This window comes from Notamacropus eugenii, chromosome 4, assembly GCF_028372415.1.
Source record: "Notamacropus eugenii isolate mMacEug1 chromosome 4, mMacEug1.pri_v2, whole genome shotgun sequence".
Classification (NCBI taxonomy): domain Eukaryota; kingdom Metazoa; phylum Chordata; class Mammalia; order Diprotodontia; family Macropodidae; genus Notamacropus; species Notamacropus eugenii.
Genome location: NC_092875.1, coordinates 198,191,064 through 198,203,836, shown reverse-complemented (window position 1 = coordinate 198,203,836; position 12,773 = coordinate 198,191,064). Strand labels below are relative to the sequence as shown.

The following is a 12,773-nucleotide window of genomic DNA, read 5'->3' as shown; positions in this document are numbered from 1 at the left end:
GAGGCGCGCTTTCCTCGAATCTGTCATAGTGGAGATTCCTATTCGGGTCTGGGGTTGGACCGGGCTGCCCGGGGTCGGGGTCGGGGATGGACCGGGCTGCCCGGGGTCGGGGATGGACCGGGTTGCCCGGGGTCGGGGATGGACCGGGCTGCCCGGGGTCGGGGATGGACCGGGCTGCCCGGGGTCGGGGTTGGACCGGGCTGCCCGGGGTCGGGGTTGCACCGGGCTGCCCGGGGTCGGGGTTGCACCGGGCTGCCCGGGGTCGGGGATGGACCGGGCTGCCCGGGGTCGGGGTTGCACCGGGCTGCCCGGGGTCGGGGTTGCACCGGGCTGCCCGGGGTCGGGGTTCCTTTCTTGTGACCTTCGTTCATCGAGCGCCGCTCGTGTGCCTCAGGCTCCGCTGTCCGCTCCAGGATTTGCCGGAGTCCCCAGCCAGGGGTTAAACCTGTGAGCGGGGGCGCTGCGGAGGGAACCTGGGTCCTGGCAAAGCCCACCCTTCTTGCTCCCACGTAGCCTTAGCATCCTTTCCTCCATCTCAGCATCTCTCTGCAAGTAAGAGAATCTATCCCCGCTTTGGAGATTTGGTGACAGTTCTTTTGCCCATCTTGTTATGATAAAGTTATTCCCATCTTTATCGCTAATCTGGAAGATTTAGCCAGGGAACCTCTCAGAGAAGGAATAATGAGATTTCTGCAAGGGAGAAAATTTCTGCTTTTCTTAGGGGGTCTTAGTTGATCCTTCTGGTGGCAGTAGTAGTGCTGTTTGATCATAAAAAACCAACCAACCAGGATTCTTCCTTTCATCCTTGGTACTGTCGCATGCCTTTATTACTTTATTTACAACATCCTGGGTCATCTCCAGTCTGGTCACTGGATTCGGATGGCTCTGGAGGAGAAGTGAGGCTGGTGATCTGCACAGCCCTCCCTCCCTCACAACAAAGTCAAGTGCAAGTCATGTCATTGTTTCTCTGACAGCATGGTCTTCTTTGTCAACGAAGGACGAACGCAACAGGATTAAATACAAATACCTTCTCTTAGCATTTATGACTTGTTACCATCTGGTTTCATTTACCTTACCAAACTTATTTCTGACTAATCCTATTTCTGTACTCTCTGGTCCCACAAAACTGGACCCCTGGTTATTTCCTGATGTTGCCCAGCTCTCTCCCACCTTTATGTGTTGGTGTAGTAGGGTTTCTTCCTTGTCTAGCAGGACATTCTCTAAACTTCAGCTTGTTAAAAAAAATTTTTCCCCAGCTTGTGTCACCTCTTTTGGGAAGCCTTCTCTGATTCTCACCTCTCCTCTCCCAGCTAGAAGTGACTCCCTATTGTCTTGTCTTTCTGCTGTATACGATCATAGCTGATTGACATTGAGCACCAAGGACATGCCTCCAAATATCCATCCAAAGGAGTCATAGATATAAAGAGGATGCAATTAAATGCCTATTATGAGAGGATGGCAGAGTGTAGATCAGACTTCTAATAGCTTTTTGCCCATTTGGCTTATCTTCTTTCTGGCCTGTAAGCTCGTTGAAGGCAGCCATTTCCTAGATGAGAACTGTTCTGATTCCCCTCTCTCTGATCCACTCATCTCCCCTCCCACTCCATTTACTTGGAATACATTTTGTATTATCTTATATGTGTGAACGTTTCCCCTAATAGAGTAAAAGCTCCTTGAGGGCAGTGGTTCCTTTGCTTTTGTTTTCCTATCTTCACTCTGCCATACTCTCATAATAGGCTTTTATTAAATGATGTTGTATCATCTTTATATTCATGACTCCTGGCACAGCCATCTTCACACAGATCTATTCGGTCCTTAAAAAATATATACTAAATTATATTAAATTGACATGCACTGTCAATCATCAGAACCTTAGTCCTTGGCTGCTTCTTACAGGAATATTATGCTAATCACATACCTATGCAAAGAACTGGCCAGAACTGGGCAGGGTTTCATGGGACTTCAGTGATGGTACCACCTTTTGATAGATATTTGGGGGTATGTCCTTGAAACATGCTTGTAGATAGATTGTATAAGGCAATTGTCAGTCAGCTCACATTTATCCAACATCTAACTCTGTAGGACTTAGTGCTAAAGCCACCAAGGACCAGGTGGTGGGAAATCTATTGTTAACACAAGCCATAAAGATTCAATTAAATTCTACAAACCATTATCATGTCCAAAGCACTGTTCTGGAGATACAAAGACAAAAATGAAACTGTTCTTGTTCTCAAGATGCTTGCAGTCCTGAAAGAGGTTTTTGGAGATAGATTGACTTAGTAGGATAAGAAAACTCAAAGAACAAAAAGGTTTTAAATGAGAATAACTGAAAAGTTACATTTGGAAATATAAGTTGGCCAGTCATGACAAAAACAAGAATGCAACAGAGCTGACAGCTTGTGAATTAAGCAATTTGTCAAAATGAACTCACCCTCATTAGATTTGGGTGTGCCTGCTTCATTATTCTTTGCCCTTGGAAGCATTGTAATTTAAACAAGAACTCAGCTTACATTTCTTAAATTGGATAATATTAGTAATAGTACTGCTAATAATAAAGCAATACTACTCTCTGAACTCGTGGGTGCAGACTAAACTAAATGACAACCATTAGATTTGGGATTAATAACCAGAAAATGTTTTCTCTTTTCTACAACATTGTATTTATCAATTATAGGTCTCTTTTTGGATTTCCAAAATTTTAAGCCTCTGCCATTTCTAGCAGTAGTTTCTCATTTGCAGGAAATTGGAGTGGAAATTTTTTTTTTTATTCTCATAGCATCAAATTTGATGTGAAACCATAAGCCTAGGACATTAGTCTCTAACATTTAGCAGAATCAGCAATAAATGTGTTTGATATATAGCGTGTGAATTGGATTTATTTTAGGTTTCTATCTTTTCTTGGATGAGTTGAGGAAAAGTTCATGAAAAGAGGGTGGCTTATAACTAATTATAGGTAAAAATCTCTTAAATCTGATGAATGTCAAGTTGCAAATTGGATCTTTGTACTGGTGAGTTTGCATTTTTTATTCATTGCCTGCAGAGGGAGTACATCTACTTTGCTGTCTCTTCCAGTTATGATCATAAGATTTAGAGCTGAAAGGAACTTAGTCCTGTAGTCTAAACCCATTAATTTAACAGGTGAGGAAACTGAGGTCTAGAGGGGCACAAGATCATATAGATTGTAAGTAAAAGAATTTAAGTTTGAATCCACAACCTCTGATTTCTTATTCACTTTTTCCCTTACTGTCTTACTCTATCAACTCACAATATAGTGCAGTTTCCGTGAGATAAATTATAATTTCATGATTTATTTCAAAATCTATTTAAAACATAGACCACCAAAATAAACTCATACTGCCTGTTGGCATTTAAACAAAAATCTTAACTAAATTTGTTTTATAGGCATAGTTCATTTCCACTCCTATGATTATCATTTTTTTTGTAAAACCGTTTCTTAAATGTATTAGGGAACATTGCTACTAAAATAAAACTGTGTTAAACTCTTTGATCAAGTATAAAGGGGATAATCATCTAATTCATTTATGTTTTGAGTTCAGATTTTTTACATATTAGACATTTTCTAAACAAGGCATACCTCTATTTATACACACACACACACACACACACACACACATCTTTTACGGAAAGATTTTTTTCTTTGTTTAAAGTTCCTAGTGTCTTGGTTAGGTCATTGAATTTACTTGCTTCTCTTTCATCACACTTCTTCTAAATGGTGAGGTGTACTTTGGTATGGCAAGATCTGGTTAGTTTGGCATTTCCAGACTGTTATTTTATTTCTGTGCCAATCCCTTACAAGTTTGTTGTTACTGTAGTCTCACCAGATTGTGTCACTTTATCTCTGTGCCAATCTCTTACAAGTTTGTTGTTCTTGTTGCTCATCTTTAGTTGGTACTTGACTATTGTTTTTGTAGCTGCCCCCCCCAAATCCCATATATGCCAGGCGGTGAAGAAAAACATTGTGGTGGTGGCAATATTGTTTGGTCCTTTTAATTGGCCTTCAAAGACTTGCATTGTCAGAACAAGAAATATGCTGGAGGAAAATAATGTGGACAAGGTTGTCGTGGGGTGATTTTTTTGTTTGTTTGTTTTCTTCACATATTAACTGCACCACTTCCATAAAGTCTTAGAGTCAATCTGTACTGGCAGTGATATTATGGTAGTATTGGGAAATGGGGAAGAGAAGTCAAACGAATCCAAAGCTATGCAATTTTTTCCTGTGAGACATGCCCTTACATTTCTTTGTAGTAACTCTTAGAACACTGAAACCCTTACCTAAGAGCTGTGCTCTCATTTGGTTATCAGGGACCCAAAGGCCTAGATTGGGGGAGCAGCAGGAGGATTACGACCTCCCACATCTGATTCCATATTGGTCCTGGTTCTAGGTGGAAGTTCTGATTCTAGTGTTTTCCCCTTGACCTAATCCTTTATAGTTGAAACAACCCAGGCAGAAGAAGAAACTCTGGGATAGGGAGCCCAAAAGGCATTTTAATGCTTGACTTAACCTGTAAGAAGGTTAAGTTAGTCCTGAAGTCATCTGATATAGGCCTGAATTTCAATTCTGACTAGAACCCTTCAAGTTTCTCTTGGAAATCATCAGGATGTTGGACATTATAATAACTCAACATGTTCCTGGAGGTCAAACTTATAGGGAGATCTGGCTGATGTTACGTGCCTCTTGTACCTAAGGCTGATCCCAGGCCAATTGGTGAGCTAAACAAGGACTGACTTAAATAAACATTGAAACACAACATATCAGAGCCACTTGTTCAACTCCTAAATACTTTACTTTCCTCCTTTTTCCTCCTACCTTTTTTTGTAGACACCTGAAAAATTTTCTCTGACTTCTGCCCCAGCCACTTCAACCTAATGCTTGACAAGGGTACACATTACCTCTTTTCCTTCTTATCCCTGTTTTCTTGTACTATAGAAATATCAAGAATGGAGTTATGGTAATAGGCTGATTAATCAGAATCCAATCCCTAGCAAGGCCTTTGGGGTTCTTCTCACCTTAAATCATGTCTAAATAATCACTCCTTTCTTTTCCCAAGGCCATCCTGCCAAAGCTTATTTAACTGTGATATACCTGAAGCAAAGTACTCTACTAATAGTACCATAAGGGCAGCTAGGTGGAGAAGTGCATAGAGTGCTGGACCTGGAATTAGGAAGACTTATCTTCCTGAGTTCAAATCTGGTGTCAGATAATTACTATATGTGTGACCCTGGGCAAGTCACTTAACACTGTTTGCCTCAGTTTCCTCATCTGTAAAATATGCTGGAGAAAGAAGTGGCAAACCACTCCAATATCTTTGCCAAGAAAACCCCAAATAGGGTAACAAAGGGTCAGACGCTACTGAAACAAATAGTCACCATAACCATTAATTAACAGCTGATGCAATGTTTCTATAGGAAAATATGCTCAGCGTTACAATTTGGGGTGCCATGAACGCTGCTCATTACTCCCATCAGAGCTTCTACCAGTTCTTAAGTATAAATATTGTTATCTTTGGTTGGAACATCAAAGAGTTGGGGCCAGAAAGAGGGTGGGGGGGGCAAGAGAGGTCTAATTGACAGAGGTGAGGATTGGACATTTCTCTGTCTCGGCTAACTTCTTAGTTGATGTTCTTTTTTTCTAAGGATTAAAGGCCTACCAGCTCTCCTTTCCGACACCTTACTTTCTACTTTGTCCTCTGATGCCCTTCTTTTTTGAACAACAGTATAGAAGCAATTCCACAGCATCTTTTCTACCTTCTTGTCCCTGGAGTTTTCTGCCACTTGCTAACACTAAATCTAGAATCCTAAGAACCAGCATAGGATCACTTTAAAGCTAAGAGAAAGAAATAAGTCTTTTTCTAATTTTTTCTAATCTTACCATTCACATCTCTCTCTTTTCCTCTCCCCTCCCTTCCTCTCCTGTTTCCTCGTCTCCTCTCCTTAACTTTCCCCCTTGCCAGACTCTGTAGAATATATACAATTTTATGGAGAAGGATGACAGAAGATTTATAAGCAGTGTTACAATATTATCATAGGGAGAAGCAAAAGAAGAGGGAAAATGTGTAAAGAAAATTTGATGAGAGATCCAGCTAAGGAAAGTAAGTCATCCTAAGGGAATGTAGAAAGAAACTGGAAAGGGCATAATAGATGAAAATTTCCCACAGAGAGGGAGTATATTCTAGAAGCAACACAATTTATAGGGCATTGAGGAACTGATTTTCAAGATAATTTCATCAAAGGGATTAGGGGGGGACTCAGATTTGAACTATGATGTTGAGTTTAAATGCAGTGGTTCTGTTACACTTGATGGAGGAGTTTGTTATTTAAAAAAATCTATAAAGACTTGGAGGGAATACCTACATTGATAAGATTATAAGTTCATTAATATATTGGAATGAAAACTATGAGGAAAGAGTCACATACTAGTGATATAACTAGGTTTCTGAGTACACTAGGGATTGAAATAAGATTTGGTCACATTTCATATGAAAAGTAGATTCAAAGATTAGTTGACCCACTTTTTTTTCCTCTCAGAATCTGGACCAGGAAGTGAGGCTCTGTGGTGACGAACAGGCAAGGAGATTTGTACATGTGTGTTTGTCTTGGGATGTTATATAAGAAGGAAGATGGATGAGCCTGAGCTTCTTAGGAGGATCCCCAGCCTGAGATAGGACAGCAGCTGGAGTAGAGTGGAGACAAAGTGACGTGGATTGCTGGTACAAACATCTTTTCCTTTTCACTCCTTTCTTCACCGTGGTCCAGCCCTACAGTGAGAAACAAAGCAAGCATGAGGTAAGGTTGGGTCCCAGGAAAGCAATGAGTTGAGGAGGAAATGAATGGAGGAAGGAAGGAAATTCCAAGATGGTGGTAATGAGGAGGGAAACAAAGTAAAGGAAGTTTCTACTCCTACAGACTAGGCTAGATATAACATTCCTGGAAGGAAGGAAGAGATGGCATTTTAATATAAGGAAGATATGCATATCAGGGACTATGTATTTGTTTCAGCTGGCGAAGTTGTTATGTTGAAACTAGTTATAGCCACACCCAAGCTTGGCATTGCCTAAACTCAAATCATCTGCTTTTAAATTTGGTTGCAAATCAGAACTTTGCTTGGTTATATAATCCTCCATCCTAGAGTCCATATAGAATGTATAGGAACAAGAAACAGAAAGACTCTGTGGGTATCCAAAAGTAGTCCCATAGGAAGTGCTAATTGACTGACAATTATTTATTCAATTATTTATTATTATTTATGCTTAAGGAGTGATTGCTGATCACCACAAAGTCCTCAATATTGGCTTCCTGGTATTAAAATTAAAGCACAGATCATCCCTTTCAGTTAACACATGTAAACTAGAAAATTACAAAGTAATATGTTGTTGTTGTTGTGTTTGTCCTTCGTTCTCAAAGAGGACCATGACATCAAGATGATGATGTGACGCGCAATGATTTTGATTTGAGGGAGGGAGGTCTATGCAAGGTCACCAACCTCACTTTTTTCTCCTGGGCCGTCTGGGTGCAGTGGCCTGATATTCATCAGGATGACTGGAAATGACCCAAATTGCCATGTGAGACCTTGGCCCTTTCAGGCTAAGGTCTTATCACATTCTCACTTGGAATGAGATACACCTATTTGATGAATAGGCTTGTTTAAGTTACTCAAGGGATGGTCCCTTTGATAAAAAAAAAAAAAATCAAGCTGGGAGGAGAAGACCCTCTGGGTTCCTGGGTAAAAGAGAAACAATTACTATTTTGTTATTACATTCACTCTGTCCTAGGTGGGTGGGGACTTGTTGTCCAGTCTATGATAGTCTAATATGATAGAAAAGGACAATGAGAAATGTTGAAGGGGTTATAGAAAAATTGGAAAACGAATGTGCTATTTGTGGAGTTTTGAACTAATTAATCTGGAGAGCAATTTGGAACTATGTCCCAAAGGCATGCTATTGTTCTCAATCACTTTGTTAGGTTTTAGTCCTCTGTAACATTTTAATGGGAAAGTACTATGGTTGGGGGATTGAGAATAGTTTGGAAAGTGGCAGTCAAGAAAAAATGTAACTTAAAATAAGAGATCCTATAAAACTTTGTTCCCTGATCCCCACCCAACTCGAGGTGACCTTCCTTAAGTTTCTTATATTTCTCTGATCTCCTTTATGCACTTAATCACATTCTGGCTTGTATCATAGTTACTTATATAATCTCTTAACCCCATTAGAGTGTAATCATTTTGCCAGCAGAGATTATCCTTAAAAAAAAAATTATTCTTTTTGTTTTTCCATTGTCAGTGATCTTATATTTGCCAAATTTAATGGCCTTTTCTTAATCCTCTTCCTTCTTGACCTCTTGATGACCTTAGATCATCCATTTCTCCTTGATACTCTTCTCTCTAGGGTTTTGTGACAATGCTTTCTTCTTGTTCTCTTCCCCATCTGACTTCCCTTCTTCTCAGTCTCCTACTAACCCTTGGTATCCCCCAAGGCTCTGTCTCGGGCTCTCTTCTCTTTCTCCTCTCTGCTAGTTTGTTTGGTGATATCATCAGCATCCATGGATTCAGTTATCATCCTACGATGATGACTAACCAGTCTCCTTATCCAGTCCTATCTTCTAACCTCCAGACTAACATCTCCAACTATCTATTAGACATCTCAAACTACGCAGACAACTAAAACTCACTATACCCCAAACAGAATTCATTATCTTTCTTCTTAAGCCTTCTCTGCTTTCTCATCTTCCTATTATTGGTTTGGGTTTTTTTTGTTTTTGTTTGTGCAAAAGCTTTTCAATTTAATGTAATCAAAATTATCCATTTTGAACTTTATAATGTTCTCTATCCCTTGTTTGGCCAAAAATTTCTTCAATCTCCATAAATCTGACAAATACTCTATTCCTTGCTCCCCTAATTTGTTTATAGTATCAATCTTTGTACCTAGATCTTGTGTCCATTTGGACTTTATTGTTCAGTGTCAGGCATTGGTCTATGCCCAGTTTCTCCCACACTGTTATCCAGTTTTCCCAACAGTTTTTGTCGAACAGTGAATTCTTATCCCAGAAGCTGGGGTCCTTGAGTATATCAAACTGTAGATTGCTACATTCATTGACTACTGTGTCTTGAGTACCTAAGCTATTCCACTGATCTACTCCTCTATTTCTTAGCCAGTACCAAGTCGTTTTGATGATTGCTGCTTTATAATACAATTTGAGATCTGGTAGGATAGGCTCCCTTCCCTACCATGTCTTTTCATTAGTCCCCTTGATATTCTGGACCTTTTGTTCTTCCAGATGAATTTTGATATTTTTTTCTAGCTCTAGAAAATAGTTATCTGGTGGTTTGATTGGTATGACACTGAATAAATAAATTAATTTAGGTAGAATTATCATTTTTATTATATTAACTCAGCCTACCCACAAGCAAGTGATGTTTTCCACTTACTTAGATCTGATTTTATTTGTGCAAAAAGTGTTTTGTAATTGCATTCATATAATCCCTGGGTTTGTTTTGACAGACAGACACCAGATATTTTATAGTGTCTACTGTAGCTTTAAATGAGATTTCTCTTTTGATCTCTTGCTGTTGGGCTTTGCTTCCTATTATTGTTAAGAACAATACCAGGCTGCCAGTAACTCAGGCTCTCATGTAGGTGTCGCCCTTGACTTCTCACTCTCTATCATCTCCTTCCCCCCATCTCCAATCTGCTATTTCTGTCATTTCTGCCTTCTTAATATCTCTTGTATGTGCTCCCTTTTCCCCACTGATACTACTAACACTCTAGTTCAGACCTTTTCCCCCTCACTTCTGGACTATTCAATCAATAAACATTTATTAAGAGCCTATTATGTGCCGGATACTATGCTAAGTGCTAGGGATACAAAAAGAGGCAAAGGACAGACTCTGTACTTCAGGAACTCGCAATCTAATGGGGGAGAGCAATATGCAAACAAATATATGCAAAGAAGCTATATACAAAGTAAATAGAAGATAATTATCAGAGAGAAAGCACTAGAATTAAGAGGGTTGTTAAGAAAGACTTACTATAAGATGAGATTTTGTGGTTGCGTCACTTTCTTCTCCTGAGCCATCTGGGTCCAGGGGCCATATATCTATCAGAATGACTGGAGATGGCCCAGGATGCAGTGGGAGACTTTGGTTTTTTTAAGCTAAGGTCTTTTCAAGTTCTTACCTTGAGTGAGGCAAGCTCATTCAGTGAATAGGTCTCTTCAAGAGATGGCCCCTTTAAAAATAATAATAATAATAATAATAATAATAAAAACTGGGAGGGGAGGACCATCAGAGTTGCTGGCCAAAAGAGCAAGTTGCCATTTTTATCCACTCTGAGACTGGAGGGCCCAAAAAATAACCATTAAGTGGTGCTTGGGCAGGACAGGGACCTATTGTTGTCCAATCAATGAGATCCAGAGTCAATTGGGTTTAAGGCTTGGTCTTTGAGAAAGAAATCTAGCTAGTGAACCCCAAGTTAACTCGGTAGGTTTCGACCATCAAAATTTGCCTTTTTTTGGGCAGAACACCCTCAGTCAAGTAAGTGCATAATACCTAAGAAGAGGAGATGGGATTTTAGTAGGTACTTTAAAGAAGCCAGGGAAATCAGTAGGGGGAGCTGAGGAGAGGAGAACATTCCAGGCATGGGAAACAGAAAATACCTGGATCCAAGAGCTTGGATCTTTGGGTTTATCAAGTTATCTAGTTAATCTAGTGCAATACTTGATTACTATGGTCTTTTACTTCTGTGTATTGTGCATCTAATCTATTCCACTGATCCACCACTCTATTTCCTAGTGAGTAACAGATTGTTTTCATGATTACCACTTTGTAATATGGTTTGAAATCTGGCACTGTTACATCACTTTCATGCACATTCTATTTCATTGATGTAGACAGCCTTTTCAAGTTTAGCAATAAAGGACAGAACAGATATAGAACCGTAATTATCAGGGATAGAAAGATCAAATGAAGGTTTTTTTCAGGCTGAGAGAAACATGATCATTTTTGTAGGCAGTAGAGAGTGAGCTAGTAGACAGGGAGAAATTGAAAATAAATGATAGAATGGGTATGAAAAAGGGGGGAATATGTTGGAGGATACAGAATGGAAGGGGATCACCTGAGCAGTTGTTAAGGAGTTAGGCTACCTCATCATGTGAGACAGAGGTGAAGGAGGAGATAGTCGCAGAAGATACCTAACTGAAAAGAGAGGAGGGAGAGAGGAGTAGAGGGAGTTCATGGCAAATGATTTCAATGTTTTCTTTAAAATATGAGTCAAGATTCTTAACTGAGAAAGTGGGGGAGGGGGAGCCATAGGCTGGCTCTACATTACAGTCATTACCTACCTTTGATTGAACTCTCCCTGGTGACAAAGAAAGCCAACTTAAACAAATATCTAATACAGAAACCGTTTTTGACAATATTACATATATAAAATTTCCCATCCTTGTAATATAGAAACCATTTTTGACAATATTACATATATAAAGTCTCCCATCCTTGTGATATGTTCATAACCTTCATAAGTTAGCTCCCTCCTACCTTTGCAGCCTTCTTACACCTTATTCCTCAATACATATTCTTTGATTCAGGGCAGCTAGGTGGTACAGTGAATAGAGCACCAGTGCAGGAGTCAGGAGGACCTGAGTTCAAATCTCACCTCAGACACTTGACACTCACTAGCTGTGTGACCTTGGGCAAGTCACTTAATCCCAATTGCCTCATCCTGGGTCATCTCCAGTAATCCTGATGAATATCTGGTCACTGGATTCAGATGGCTCAGGAGGAGAAGTGAGGCTGGTGACCTGCACAGCCCTCTCTCACTCAAAGCAAAGTCAAGTGCAAGTCATGTCATTATTGTTTCTCTGATTCCATAGTGCGTAGTGGATGACCTGATGGTGTTTGGTTGGGGTGGGAGGACTGAGGGCGATTCAAATAAGGAATTAGGTAGTAGGAGTTGGGGTATTAGAATCTTCTGGTTGGTTTCTCTATTTCAAGTATCTCCCCAGTCCAATCCATCCTATACTTAGCTGTCAAAATGGTCTTTTAAAGTTCGAGTCTGACCATGTCATCCTTCCCTCCCTTCCCTCTTCACTAAACTCCAGTGGCTCACTTCTACCTCCAGAATCAAATATGAGATTCTCTTTGGCATCCAAAGCCCTTCATAACTTCATAGCCTCCTAACTTTACAGCCATTTTACACCTTACACCTCCCCATATACTCTATAACCCAGTGACACTGGCCCCCTTGCTGTGAAAGAGACATTCTGTTTCTAGACTGGGTATGTTTCCTCCCTTCAATCTTCATCCTCATCACTACCTCTTGCCTTCCTTGGCTTCCTTCAAGTTCTACTTAAAAACACCTTTCTAAACCCCTTTTGATGGTAGTGCCTTACCTCTGTTAATATCTCCTGTTTATCCTGTATCTTGTTTGTACATAGTTGTTTGCATGTTGTATCCCCATTAGACTGAATTCCTTGAGAGCAGTTTTATTTTTTTTTGCCTTTCTTTGTATTTCCAGCATTTAGAATAGTGTCTAGCAGGTGCTTAATAATTGTTCATTGAATATTTGATTGACTGACTTACTTATGATCATGCAGCCCCCATGTGTCAGAGACAGGACTTTAACTCAAGTTTTCCCAACTGCAAGGTTGGTCTACTCTATACAAGGCTTTCTGCCTTGTATATTTAAAATATATAGCAGGTGGAGCCAATATGGCAGAGTAGAGGGGGGCAGAGCCAGGATGGCAGAGTAGAAAGATGCATA

General features: G+C 40.1%; 1 protein-coding gene across 2 annotated transcripts in view; it reads left to right on the top strand.

Annotated features, from left to right (window-relative positions):
- The window catches only part of GPLD1 (glycosylphosphatidylinositol specific phospholipase D1), a 70,820-nt gene that overhangs the window by 408 nt on the left and 57,639 nt on the right, over window positions 1-12,773 (top strand). Inside the window, exon 2 of one of the 2 annotated variants that reach the window (XM_072603963.1) lies at window positions 6,547-6,804. The exons of the other annotated variant lie outside the window; for it this stretch is intronic. Within the exon in view, the coding sequence (XP_072460064.1) occupies window positions 6,800-6,804 (5 nt within the window). The 5' untranslated portion in view covers window positions 6,547-6,799. The remainder of the gene's footprint in view (window positions 1-6,546; window positions 6,805-12,773) is intronic. 2 annotated transcript variants of the gene reach the window in all.